At 38.6% G+C, this 14,502-nt stretch overlaps 1 protein-coding gene across 5 annotated transcripts in view; it reads right to left on the reverse strand.

Annotated features, from left to right (window-relative positions):
- The window catches only part of LOC127621811 (CD2-associated protein-like), a 62,712-nt gene that overhangs the window by 32,197 nt on the left and 16,013 nt on the right, over nucleotides 1-14,502 (reverse strand). For all 5 annotated transcript variants that reach the window (XM_052095551.1, XM_052095548.1, XM_052095546.1 and 2 more), the window contains 6 exons: nucleotides 8,983-9,181; nucleotides 5,896-5,996; nucleotides 4,918-5,038; nucleotides 3,695-3,864; nucleotides 1,175-1,268; nucleotides 398-492 (listed from right to left, as the gene is read on the reverse strand). In XM_052095551.1, the coding sequence (XP_051951511.1) occupies nucleotides 398-492; nucleotides 1,175-1,268; nucleotides 3,695-3,864; nucleotides 4,918-5,038; nucleotides 5,896-5,996; nucleotides 8,983-9,181 (780 nt within the window). The remainder of the gene's footprint in view (nucleotides 1-397; nucleotides 493-1,174; nucleotides 1,269-3,694; nucleotides 3,865-4,917; nucleotides 5,039-5,895; nucleotides 5,997-8,982; nucleotides 9,182-14,502) is intronic.

The following is a 14,502-nucleotide window of genomic DNA, read 5'->3' on the forward strand; positions in this document are numbered from 1 at the left end:
CATAAAACAGTGTTCTAATATCACAGCTGGAGACCTGGAGTATGAGCAATCTAATGATAATGTCAAGATTAATTTAGAATTAAAAATATTATATGATAAAAAAAAAAATTACATACCTTCATGCTCACATTCCTGGCATGTTTTTCTTCTTTTTTGTGCTCCTGACGGACGGGTAGCTTCACTTCAAAACCTTAGCCATGTCTATCTACAACTATGTTAACTACCTGGCGCATGTCCGAAATGAAAATGAAATAATAATAATAATTAGAATAAACTTCACCCCACCCCCCTCAACTCCTATACAGCGACTTTCATTTATATTTGCATGCGGATCGGGGGCCCCACGCAACTTGCATAGTTTGCGTAAAGGCAGGACCGGCACAGCTGCCATACATACCATGCTCAATACACGAATGATGTCACCCTCTTTTAAATCCAGCTCATCTTGGTTAGTAGCTTCATAAGGAAAGGTGGCCTTGCAGTATTCTTTTACTACAGAGAGACATAAATAAAAAAAGATAAGATATGAATGACACAGTGAAACCAATCATTAGTTTGGTTAATCTGTCTAATCATGCAACAACTCTTGACTGAAGAGCAAAGAACTGTGGATGCCATATTGGAAAGCTGTTTGTTCAGCTCAGGTTTTACAGGAATTGTTTAAAGGTAAATACCATTCATACAGGAGCTTTCTTGAATCCTGATGGTGTTTCATTTAGCAAATGTTCATAGCGTAGATATTATACATAATTTAAAAACAAGATGTCAGTCTCTCGAAATATTAACAAACATGATCTAAAATGAACTATTTGCCACACCTGCCTATGGTGAATTAAGAAAATTTACCAGCCATAAATATTTATTGTCCACCATGAAAATAGTATTAAACCAAGCATTAGCATTTATATTCAAAAATAATTATATGTTACAAAAACATGAAGCTCAATTGTGATATGTCATATTTTTGTTTTGGTGACTTAAAATCAATGAATATTCCATAAATGTGACACCACACGTGGTTCAGCAGAAAATAAAATGTAGGCATCCCAGATAAATGACAAATAACTCATGCTAATCAGTCATAATAACTGCATCCTTAATTACTATAAATCTCAGTTTAGTATACATCACACACTGCTATAATATATAATATAATTCCATCCCATGCACTCACCTTTTCCTTTGCTCTCTGCCTCTTTTTCTCCTTTAGGTGGGTCAAGAGTGCTCAAAGGGGTGGGTTTTGTGGCAGATGGTAATGATGGAATTGGCTAAAATTAAGCAGAACCACAAATGGGTTTACTTTTAAATTTGCAGCTCCACTTTTGTATGTATGGGAACACCCTCTTCACATATCACACACACACACACACGGTTCAAAGGAGTTTGTGCTGCCCAATACTTCAATAGCAGTTTCTGTTCAAGGCAATATTTACATTCTGACACATATACATCAAAATCTGTGCTGAAATTAGCCATTCAAACTGTTAAAGGCATAGTTCAACCAAAAATGAAAATTCTCTCATCATTTAATCACCCTCATGCCATCCAGATGTGTAAGACTTTCTTTCATCTGCAGAACACAAAGAGTTTCAGAACATTATCTCTGTAGGTCCATACAATGCATGTGAATGGTGGCCAAAAGTTTGAAGCTCCTAAAAGCACATAAAAGCAGCATAAAACTAATCCACATGAAAGGAATCCTGTGGTTTAATGCATGTCTTCTGAAGTGATCCAATCAGTTTTGGGTGAGAACAGACCTAAATATAACTCCATTTTCACTATAAATCTTGACGTGCGGTCTCCTTGGCGATCATGATTTAATGCTAAATTACACTTCCTAGCTCAAATTGGTGTTCTGTGTATGCATCAAGCACTAGGAAGTGTAACTGAGCTTGAAATCTGATTGTGCTTAGATACTACAATGGCAAGATCTAAAATTAATTATTTTGTTTTGTTACATTATGGTCTGTTCTCACCCAAAATAGATTTCATAGCTTCAGAAGACATGGATTAAGCCACTGGCGTCATATGGATTAATTTTATACTGCCTTTATGTGCTTTTTGGAGCTTGAAAGTCTTCACTTGCATTGTATGGACCTACAGAGATTAGATATTCTTCTAAAATATTTGTTTGAGTTCTACAGAAGAAAGTAAGTCATACACATCTGTAATGGCAAGGAAGTAAATTAAATTGTATTTTTTCGTGAACTATAGAGGTCAAACTGATATGATCAGGGACCTTATTAGAAATAAACTTGAGCCACTTGTTTCTATCATTAAGATATGCAGAGTTGAGAGGTGCTACACACCGACAGGAACATAAAGGATCATCCCTCAATCAACATTATGTCAAGAATGCGGTTGACTGAGCTGAAATTGCATTGAACCCAGAACATTCCTTTAAAGTAAAAAAAAAAAAAAAAAAAAGAAGCAGCCTTTTAAACTAATATGGAACAAAGGTATTTTTTTCAGCCTCTAAAAATACAGCTCAGCGAGTAAAAACACTGACTACCACCCCTGGTAGTCATCTTAAAATAAATATTAGATGACGATTAAGTTCAAATGGTCGTTAAAAGTTGCTGTACAAATATGCAGGACATAAAGCTGTTGTGATGGCAATGCTTAAGATTAGATGGTTGTTCAAAATAGCCTATTGAATATCAGGAATGCTTCATGTGTAAACTCTGATATTACACCACATAAATATTTCTTTAATATCTGTGCGCACAGCATATACATGTCAATGGATGGTCCTTATACTAAGACCAAAAGTTTCCTCCACTACTTGGTGCAGGTTGCCAGCTTGAAAAGGGCCATGCTGAATCGCTTTTAGGTCGGCACTGGTGGCAACCTGCGATAGGTGCAACATCAGGACCAATATTACAGTCCTATCAGAAGGGCAACTATACGCAATTAATGATATACACACATTTCTGCATGGAAATGGCTTAAGGGCAGATTACTTTTGCGAAAACCAAAAGCTATGCGACAAAGTGTTTAAGCATGAGATCATTGCCCACACAATTTTTATCGTTAAAAGGCCATTTGAATGGAAATAGGCAGAAGACGGCAAATTTATCCAAAAAACATTCAGCGTTTTCACTTTGTCGATAACAAAAAAAATTTAATCGGTGTAGACATAATATTGTCGGTTTGAAACACAGAACAGAAATGATACTAAGATAACTAGCATACATCAGAAAGCATGGTAACAGCCACCGTAAATAATCAACTCAGTGAATAGAGACCTATTGCCTAAAAAGGAAGGTTTCACAATGAGACAGTCTGCCTTTTGCTCTACTGCAAGGACTTGAGCAATCACTGGCAGGGCTTGTAGAGCAGTTATACATGTAATTACCTTTAACGCTTCATTGCTTGTGGCTATGAGAAATTGCCAGCACTGATTTTCATACATGCCAAGACAATGATCTAATTTCATGAGCCGTCATTATGTGTTAAACTGCTCTAATGTAAAGTTCCAGCATCATTAATACTTATAAATCTGATACGACAATGGGCTTCATTAAAGGGGAAACTTCACATATAATTTTTTGCTGGGACAATCAGGATTCTTTTTTGGCAGAAAAGTTACTGTAATTACTGTAAATATTAGTCAAGCTCCTGCAGTATATCCCTGATTGTTGGATTTCAGGAAGGCATAAAAGATATGGTCAGGTGCAGAAACCTAACTTACTTTTTCTTTCTTTTCCTCACTTTCAGAAGGCACTTTTTGGACTTTGTGGAGTTTTACAGAGCCCTCTCTGAAGATGTCACCAAAGCCGATGCCTTTAACTTTCTTTGGCTGAGCCATGACACCGTTGCCTGGGAGAGGGGACGTGGGGCTAGAGGTGCCATCTCTGTTATCTGTGAACACACATCTCAAGGTTCACAAATGGTTTTTTTATGTTTTGATGATGTAAGTCAAGGTAGAAGTGTCAACAGGGCTAGAAACTAAATACAAATTTTTCACTGAAATTATATTAGAATTTCTAAGACATCATTTCTGGTGTGTGTGTGGGGGGGAGTGGGTCTACAAGACATCTGACGTTTAAATCAAAGTTTTCTCCTAAATATATCCACAAGAGGGCAAAAAAAAAACATCTATATAAACCAATAAGCCCCATGTTATAGCTTTTGTTTATTGCAAAGAACATATCTGGCTGTAAACAAAACTGCATAAAATGATTAAATCAATAGATTTTGCCACTTCATATTCTCAAATCCTAAACAATCCTAAACCATCGTCAGTGCTTGGCAGACATCCAAAATTAAAAATTATATTTGACAGCCTAAAAGTCAAGGTATTAAAAAAGCCAGCTATTTGCAAAACAGCATGAACACTGGTGAAGAACTTGCATTGTTTTTGGCACTAAACAATGCAAGTTTTCACATAAACATGCAAGTCACTGTGAACGAGTTTCGCTTATAGCACTCATAATGCCGGAAAATGACTTGCATTTCAGATTGTTTCTCACTATAACCGTATGCCTTCTGAAGACTTGGAATATGATGCACAAGTCTTATAGACTACCTTTATGATACTTTTAGGTCCTTTATGGGGCTTTAAAGGAAGTAAATATCATCTGTTATTGTAATATTCTTTCTTTTTTTTTCTTTTGTGTTCAAAAGTCAAGCAGGTTTGGAATGACATTAGGATTAGAAATGGTTTTCATTTTTGGGTGCACTATTCTTTAAGCAGCTACGGTCAGGCTGCTACAGTTGGCATCACACACCCTCCAAAAAACTTACATAAAGTAAAACAGTTCTGACTGCAGATGCCATAACGAAGACTGAAACTGCATAAATACACACGACACACCCTAAAATGTACAAAAATGCAACAAAAACCTCTGTTGAGTGTTTTCTTGTAAGGACATGCACTCAAAAGAATGTGTCACACGATCAACTGAGCAGTACCTGGCTCGTCTGTAAGGTTGTTGGTCTCGGGGTCTTCGGTTGATTCTATTTCTTTGACGAAGTTGGAAGGAAACAGTCCAGACTTCCCATTCATGGTTCCGCTCCACCAGCCCTCCTCAACCTACAAAACAAGCACAGTCAGCACTAATAACAATCCAGTCCTATGGTCAAAATCTAAAGTGACATGTTTATAACTTAATAAAATACAATTCAGAATGAGGAAAATACTGTAGTATTAAAACAATAGACATGAGTGAAAAGCTTGGACACATCTACATATTTTTTAGTACTATTATTTTCCACATTTTAGAATAATAGTCCAACAACACTACTATATACTGTATTTTAGCCTAAAGTATCCACCTGGGATGCTTTCTTAACAGTATGGAAGGAGATCAAACGTATGTTGGGCACTTGTTAGCTGCTTTTTCTTTACTACACTGTACAACTCATTCAGTGGGTTGGCAAAGAAAATCATGCATAAAAATAAATTATATTTGTCTGCAAGACATTAAGCATTTATGCATTAGACTTAATCAAAACATTCATTATTATACAGAGCGTGAGAAGCAAAAATTCAGTGTCCAAACACTTCGAATTATCCCAGTATGAATAGATGAGATAAATTAAAAGTGAGAGATAATTTTAGGAAATGCAAATGACACAAATTTTGTGACAAATAAAAATTAATGATCATGCAATTCGCAATTGTTTCACAGATTTAGCAAAATAAAGGTAAGAGAAGGTGATAAAACAGATTGTGTTCCATTTTCATGTTATTAAACAAAAGTCTCAGGGCTAGATGGTTGATAGTTGATTAATTGATCTTAACTGCAAAAATCGTATGTCATACTGCAGCATGCAAAATCTCACCCTTCACAGAACATAATTAAATCTGGTGTATGGGATTTTCTAACCTCAGTATTGAGAGTGAACACAAATTATGCAAACTGCATGATGAATGACAAGGCTTCTCACCTCCTCGTTGATGTCAACAATGTCTCCAAGCTTCAGTTCCAGCTCGTCTTCATTCTGAGGCATGTATTCAAACAGGACTTTGCACTGACGCTTCTTGGGTTCTGCAATGAAAACACAGCCAGTCAACTCAGGATCTGGCCTGACATGCTTAGCCAGTATGTGAAGGAACTGTTTCTCCAACAGCTACCTGTAGAGGGCTCAACAATTAACGACTAACACGTTCAGGAAGTAGAGTGCATACACACATGCAATCTCACACACACACACACACACACACACACACACACACACACACACACACACACACACACACACACACACACACACACACAGTTCGGACACATTTCCCCAGAGATGATTAAAGTGCCCTTTATGAAGAAAGACAGTAGATTGCTCCATTTGCTTTCCAATTGGTGTTCTGTATTTCCATTGATACACATTAACTCTCAGTCAGAAACGAAACACACAAGGGTCCAGCTCTACGCTAACACAAAATGTAATGGTATTACCATATTTTTTTTGTACAAAGTACCTTGATAAGGTTTCTTGGATGAGACTGGTGGCCAAAAGTTTGGAATAACTTACAGATTTGCTCTTTTGGAAAGAAATTGAAATGGATCACAATGAATAGTCAGGACATTAATAACGTGAAAAATTACTATTACAATTTAAATTTCTTCAAGGGTTCTCATCAAAAAATAAATAAGAAAAACGGTCATGTGCAGCAATTCTTTCCAATTCTTCCCAGAAGGCCTGCACCCCTGTGTCACCTCTTTACTTTTGTACATGAAACTGGTGTTGAGCAGGTAGAATTCAATGAAGCTGTCAGCTGAGGATATGTGAGGTGTCTATTTCTCAAACTAGAGTCTCTGATGTATTTATCCTCTTGTTTCGTTGTACACCTGGGCTTGCACTTCTAAAGACATCTCTTTCTGTCCTTGTTGGAGCTAGTTGTCCTTTGTCTTTGAAGCCTGTTGTGTACACCTTTGTAAGAAATCTTCTGTTTTTTGCAATTACAAGCATTTTATAGCCTTCATTCCCCAAAACAATGATTGACTGATGAGCTTATAGAGAAAGTGCTTCCTTTTTGCATACTGTGGCAACTCAAAGACAAACACAAAAACAATGTTAAGCTTCATTTAACGAACCAAATAACTTTCAGCAGTGATTGATATAATGGCAAGGTATTTTCTAGTACCGAATTAGCAATTTCCCACGATTACTCAAGGATAAGGTGTTGGAGTGATGGCAGCTGGAAATGGGGCCTGTCTAGATTTGATAAAAAAAAATATTTTTTCAAATAGTGATAGTGCCGTTTTTTTTACATCAGTACATTTACATTTATTCATTTGGCAGACGCTTTTATCCAAAGCGACTTACAAAAGAGGAAGAACATCAGCGAATCATCTTAGGGAGACAGTGGTACAAAAAGTGCCATATTACAAAGTTGCACTATCATCAGAATAGTATACAAAACAGATTTAAGTGCAACAAGAAATGTAAATAATCTTTTTTTGTTTTTAGTGACCGGTTAAGTGCTTTTGGAAAAGATGTGTTTTTAGAAGTTTTTTGAAGATAGAGAGTGAGTTAGCTTCCCGGATTGAGTTGGGAAGGTCATTCCACCACCATGGTATGATGAAACTGAAAGTCCGGGAAAGTGTTTTGGTGCCTCTTTGTTTTGGTACGACAAGGCGACGTTCCTTAGCCGACCGCAGGCTTCTGGTGGGAAACGTAGCTCTGCATAAATGTTTTTAGGTATGCTGGAGAAGACCCAGTAATGTCCTGTCTATACTTTGTGATCAGTTGAATGCCACTTTGGTGAATTAAAGTAGCAATTTCCTTCCAAAAAGCAAAATCTGTATAGACATAAATATATTATTGCTTTCAGTCAATTAAAATGTTTAAAATCACAATTAATCATAATTTTTCATATTTAATCGCGAATAATGGCACATTTTAAAAGTGCTGAAATTTGACATATATATAAACAAACACACACCCTTCTTTTCTTGTCAAAATGCAGTTATTTCCTTTTTAAGAAAGAAAGCAAAACAATATGTAACAATGTAATTCATTATTAAAATTTTCCAAACAAAGCCTTCCACAGTATAAAAATAGAAATGCAAGATTGTTAAATCTGGCATTAAATCTCATAAACTAAAAATATAAACACTGTATACATATACATAATCTCAAAGCAGTGTGGTATTACCATCTGATACCTTAACCGTCCCCGTTTTTAAAGAGTATAGAGGGCCTATGTGAGCACAATCTATGTTAGCTTGAAATGAAAGCTGCTTTGAGCATAAAATACACAAAAACAGCATAAGAAAACGGTCTTATAAACCTGATAAAAACATTATCATCCAATTCAAGCTGATACAGAGGAGTGCAAGTGGAGTTAACAGAGCTACATTCCACTGTTATCACTTTTTTAAATTATCTTTTTACCAGCAACCTTGAATGTAGGATAGATCACAATCACTCTTGTGTTCTGTGTTAACATTCCTATGCAGCTGGAGCTGATGAAGTGGACTTCCTCAATCTCAGACAGCCCTACACTCAAGACTCAGACAAAAAAAAATGAAAACAGTGAGTTATCCTAGACAACAGGCAAAGCTTCTGCTGCCCACTGCTGGCCAAACATGTTTTCTGATAAACTCTCCCTGATTCCAGGTAAGCTAAACCAAAAGCTTGAAGTAGAGAAAGAATTTCCTGCAAACCGTAAACTATATAAACCTAAAATTTGCCCACTGAGGCATATTAATTGTATCTCAAGAGAGAAAAAAGTTAATGTCCAAAAATGTATATTCTGTCATCATTTTCTCACCCTCATGTTGTTCCAAACCCATGACAAAAGGTTAGTCAGAATGACAACCTCAGTCACCATTCACTTTCATTGTATGGAAAAAAAGATGCTATGAAAGAGAATAGTGACTGAGGCTAACAGTCCCTTACACTTAAAACATGTAATTTCATGTTCCATGGAAGTTTTATGGGTCTTGAACAACTTGAAGGTAAGTGAACGGTCCCTTTAATTTTAATTTAAAAAGGGATGAATGCTGTTAAATTGGAAATGAAACGCACTCTTTTTTGAGGCACGAGGTTGAGAGTTGGGCTGGAAGCCCATTCCTCCTGCTGGAATGCCATAGGTACTGATCCTCTGCACCAGGCTTGCTACGTTCCCAGATGATCGCCGCCGTATCAGAGACTGTTCTTTCACCTCCTTTGATTCTTTAACTTCCTTTTGCTCCTCTTTGGGCTTTGGCTCCTCTTTTTTCACCTCCTGCATTTAAAAAAAAACAACAACTATAAATTAGGCCATTTTCAGTGTGATTAATTATATAAAAAAATAACGCATTCACACAACTGATCATGTCCTCGGAATGTAATATGGAATATTATTAGTAATATAATATAAATAAACATAACTGATTGACATCCCTACAATAAATGAACACCAGAAGTGGGGCCTGGGTAGCTCAGCGAGTAAAGACGCTAACTACCACCTCTGGAGTCGTGAGTTCGAATCACTGGTGTGCTGAGTGACTCCAGCCTGGTCTCTTAAGCAACCAAATTGGCCCAGTTGCTTGGGAGGGTAGTCACATGGGGTCTCCTTGTGGTCACTATAATGTGGTTCTCACTCTCGGTGCGTGTGGCGAGTTGTGCGTGGATTAGGGGTGTGCGATATTGACAAAAAAATTATATCTCAATATTTTCTGGGATTTTGCCGATAAAGATAAACAGACAATATTTTGCATCCTTCAAAAATACATTTGTTGAAGGCTTATATTGTACTAGTTTCCTCTCACAACATATTAATAGCATAACATGATAATATCAATTGTTGATATTATTAATCGGAACAATATACATCTTGATCCAAGATGGCAGCGCAGTAGCACGCAGCGGCCACTCCGGATCCAATATGGTGCTATTTTTGTCACTTAGCCCGACTTTTACGGCACATGGACATCGGAGCAACCGGTGTTCGTGTCTACCATCACCAGACACTGCTAAAATATAAGATTCATGCAAAAACCAAGCTGCACGATGATCTGCAGGAGTTGCTATGCGAACTCTGCTTGCTGCGGAGACCAGGCCTCTAGTCCTTGGCGTTGCCTGATGCCGGTGGAGGGGACGTCGTAAGCGGTGTGCGAGGAAGCGAAAGCGCGGCAAGAGGGAGGGGGTCCATGCTAGGCTAAAAACAAACCCTAGCCGGCCAGCTCTCCCATCTAACCTGCTCTCAAATGTTTGCTCCCTGGACAATAAACTGGACTCCAGCAGACTACGGAGCATGAGCTTAGAGACTGCTGCGTCTTTGTTTTCACGGAGACGTTGCTCAACGACAGAGTTCCGGATGCCGCCATTCAGCTAGACGGGCTCGCCTCGTTTCGAGCCGACAGAAATGCAGCTCTGTGCGGTAAGACTCGCGGTGGTGGCTTGTGTGTTTACATCAACACGGAATTCTGCAATAACTATGCTAGTCACTGCTCATCGCTGGTGGAGCTTGTGACTGTTAGATGCAGACCTTTTTTTATTTACCATGGGAATTCACCACTGTTATTATAACCAGAGTTTACATCCCCCCCCAGCGCTAATGCTAAGTGCTCGGTAAACTGTATGGGGCTATTAGTGAACTACAGAACACTCACCCTGATGGACTGTTTATTGTCGCCAAAGATTTCAACCATGCAAATCTCAAGACAGTGCTCCCTAAATTCCATCAGTATATGGACTTTGCAACGAGAGGGGCGAACACGCTTGATCTTGTTTACATGTGCGTACCGGGCGGAGCCCCGCTCCCACCTCGGCTACTCTGACCACATCTCTGTTATTCTAATTCCAGCATACAGACCGCTTGTCAGATGCACAAAACCGCTCCAGAAGCAGGTGAAAACCTGGCCAGCAGGAGCCATCTCTGCTCTTCAGGACTGTTGAGTGTACTGACTGGCACATGTTCAGGAAGGCTGCAACATATCAACAAGAGGCAACTCTACCAACTTGGAGGAATACACAGCATCAGTGACTAGCTACATCAGCAAATGCATTGATGATGTCACCTTCTCCAAGACCATCACCACACGCTCCAACCAGAAGCTGTGGATGACTGCGGAAGTGCGTACGCTGCTGATGACCCAAGACTCTGCCTTCAGAGCAGGCGACAAGGCTGCCCTTAGAACAGTGAGGGCCAAACTGTCCCGGGCCATCAGAGAGGCAAAGCATGCACACACCCAGAGAATCCACAGTCACTTCCAGGACAGCGGCGACATGCGGTGCAACAGGACAACATCAGTTGGCTGTGACAAAGATGCATCCCTTCCAGATGTGCTGAATGACTTCTACGCTCTGTTTGAGCCGCAGAACGACGTGGTGGCGAGGAAGACCACCCCTCCTCCCAATGACCAGGTGCTCTGTCTTAACATGGCTGATGTGAGGAAAACTCACGGAAGGCTGCTGGACCAGACGACATTCCTGGCAGGGTGCTCAGAGGATGTGCAGACCAGCTGGCACGTGTTCTTACAGACATCTTCAACATCTCTGAGCAGTGCCGTCGTTCCAACATGCTTCAAGGCCACCACCATCGTCCCCATGCCAAAGAAGTCTTCAGTGTCCTGCCTCAATGATTACCGTCCAGTCGCACTCATGCCCATTATCATGAAGTGCTTCGAGAGGCTCGTCATGAGGCACATTAAGCTGTCCCCTCACTAGACCCACTGCAGTTTGCATATCTGCAGTGGCTAACAGACTGGTGTAGAGCCAACAACCTGTCTCTGAATGTGGACAAAACAAAAGAGATGGTTGTTGACTTTAGGAGAGCACAGAGTGATCGCTCTCCACTGAACATCGACGGCTCCTCTGTGGAGATCGTCAAGAGCATCAAATTCCTTGGTGTTCACTTGGTGGAGAACCTCACCTGGTCCCTCAACACCAGCTCTATTGCCAAGAAAGCACAGCAGCGTCTCTACTTTCTTCGAAGGCTGAGGAAAGCATATCTCCCACCCCCCATCCTCACTACATTCTATAGAGAGACAATTGAGAGCATCCTGAGCAGCTGCATCACTGCCTGGTTTGAGACTTGCACCGTTTCGGACCACAAAGCCCTGCAGAGGATAGTGAGGACAGCTGAGAAGATCATCAGGGTCTCTCTCTACCCTCCATCAAAAGATATTTACAAAAAACACTGCATCCGCAAAGCAACCAGCATTGTGGATGACCCCACACACAAATTCGTACTTTTTGCACATGCACTTTATATAGGTATGTTATTTAGTCTGTGTAGTCTCATGTGGCTCTGTGTTTGCCCTATGTTGTTTAATGCATCACCTTGGTCCTGGAGGAATGTTGTCTCATTTCACTGTGTACTATACTAAATGTATATGGTTGAACGACAACAAAAACCACTTGACTTGAAGGAAAAGAGATCTTTATTATTTTAAACTGAATCATTGATGTAAGAACATTACAAAACACTGCTCTGCTGTAAGGTGAACTCAGTGTTCGTAAAACAGTCCAAAAGCATGATGTAAGAAAACATTCCGGTTTTCCAGAGCAGTTTCTATAATATAATAGCATGTATTCAAATTTTTTTTCTTTTTTAAAATACACATGGAAATATCTGTAGCTAAGCAGTCAACATCTATACTGCAGGAAAAGCTGCACTTCAAATGGTTTTGTTCATTGCACCACGGATGTTGAAAATCAGCAATTCTTTATCAGGTTTTAACTATGCTTAGTTTTTAATCCTTTGATAGATTTTAAAATGAACAATTAATTAAAAAAGTCACACCTTCACAATGTAGACCTTTACAGAAACCACTAACCAGCACCTACATTCAATGTTTCCAAACAGATGTAAATTAACCAATACTACAGCCTCTCTCTTACTCGTTAAAAAAAAAAGTGGGGAGGGAGAAACAGAGAGGGAGAGAAACAAAAGAGTGATAAGATCTACAGATTGTCTGAAGTCACATGTTGTTCAACGCCCTGAGAAGCTAGTTTTCACATTGTCCTGTTGAAACTTGCTCAGGGCTTCTCAGCTTTGTTATTTCTGCCATGATTATTCTTGTAACATGTATGAAAATAAAATTATGTTAAGTGTAACACTTAATTCTATAAACAAGAATACTGATTAAAGAGCTGATAAAGCCAGAATATTACAGCATATGTCCATAAAAAGCCTAATAATTGCTGATGGATGCCTATTAAAATAGACATCTGTTTTCCATATAACTTTAGCTTTTGTAGGTGTCATTAATTCTGTCAATTTTACTTAGTAAACCGTCATGGCTTTGCAATATACGTTTTAGGTGGTGCTTTGTCTTCGTAAGTATGCTTATTTATAGTAGAATCTTAGGTAAGGAGCTATTTGTAAATGAAAACTTGAGCATTTTTTCTCTGTTAAAAGGTGCACTCGGTAACTTTTATGTTTGTGTCATCTTGGACTTACAGTGACACAGTATGCGGCATCAATTACAATCAATAGTAGATGCCATTGTAGAAATTCACTATTCACTGTAAGGCATGATTAATTTAATCCAAGAGTGAAAGTGCAGAACAGGGCAGTTACTTAGCTTAAGTGAGCAGTATTCAACTGCCCCCCCTGAGGGGGACCCTCTCAGTGTAGAACAAAACAGCTTACTGATATGACAGTGGTTATGATGTAATACATACCGGTATGTTTCCAAATTACAATTCATTCCATAAGGACTAAACTTTTTTTAAGAAAAAAAAATTACTTTTACATTTACTCATTTGGTAGACACTTTTATCCAAATCAACTTACAAAAGAGGAAAACATAAGTGAATCATCTTAAGGAGACAGTGGTACGAAAAGTGCCATACTACAAAGTTTCACTATCATCAGAATAGTATACAAAACAGATTTAAGTGCAACAAGAATTGTAAATTATTATAATTATTTTGTAATTTTTTTTTTGTGACTGGTTAAGTGCTCTCGGATTTTTAAGTACAATGTTAAAATACTTTCTCCTATCTTTTTTGTATTGGCTAGACCACTTAAAAACACTTTGAATTGACTCTCAAACAGTTTGATTATATGGTCCAGGTTCTGCCCCCTGTCCCGACTTAACTCAGACAGTGTTTGGGTTTTAGAGAAAGGCATATGGCACAGTGTTCTTGTTTCCTAGAGGCTCCGGTGCAGAATGGAGAATGCCACAGGTTGCATCCGCTCTAAACTTCCTGTATGAGTTGCTGACAAAGACATTTTTTCCTGTTACTCCCTGCTCCTCAAGAACTAATTTGAGTTCAGGCTTTTCAAGCTTCTGTTTTTCTTAAAATTAAAACAAAATAATAAAACACTATAACAGAGATATTTTATTTTTCCTTTTTCACTGTATCCATATGACATCAGCAATGAGTCTTCATTCAGTAGACTGCTATACTACACTAGATTTTCCAGCAAAGTTGACTTAATGCCTTGCCAGAGAGCAACATGTAAATATTTACAATACAGCTACAGAAGAACAAAATTAATTTAACAAAATACAGTCTTTGTCTGTAAATGGTGGTAATAGACCACCCAGATAATAACATTAATAATCAAATATAGGGCTATTCTTTTTAAACACAACAAACATGATGTCC

Source organism: Xyrauchen texanus, chromosome 28 (assembly GCF_025860055.1).
Source record: "Xyrauchen texanus isolate HMW12.3.18 chromosome 28, RBS_HiC_50CHRs, whole genome shotgun sequence".
NCBI lineage: Eukaryota > Metazoa > Chordata > Actinopteri > Cypriniformes > Catostomidae > Xyrauchen > Xyrauchen texanus.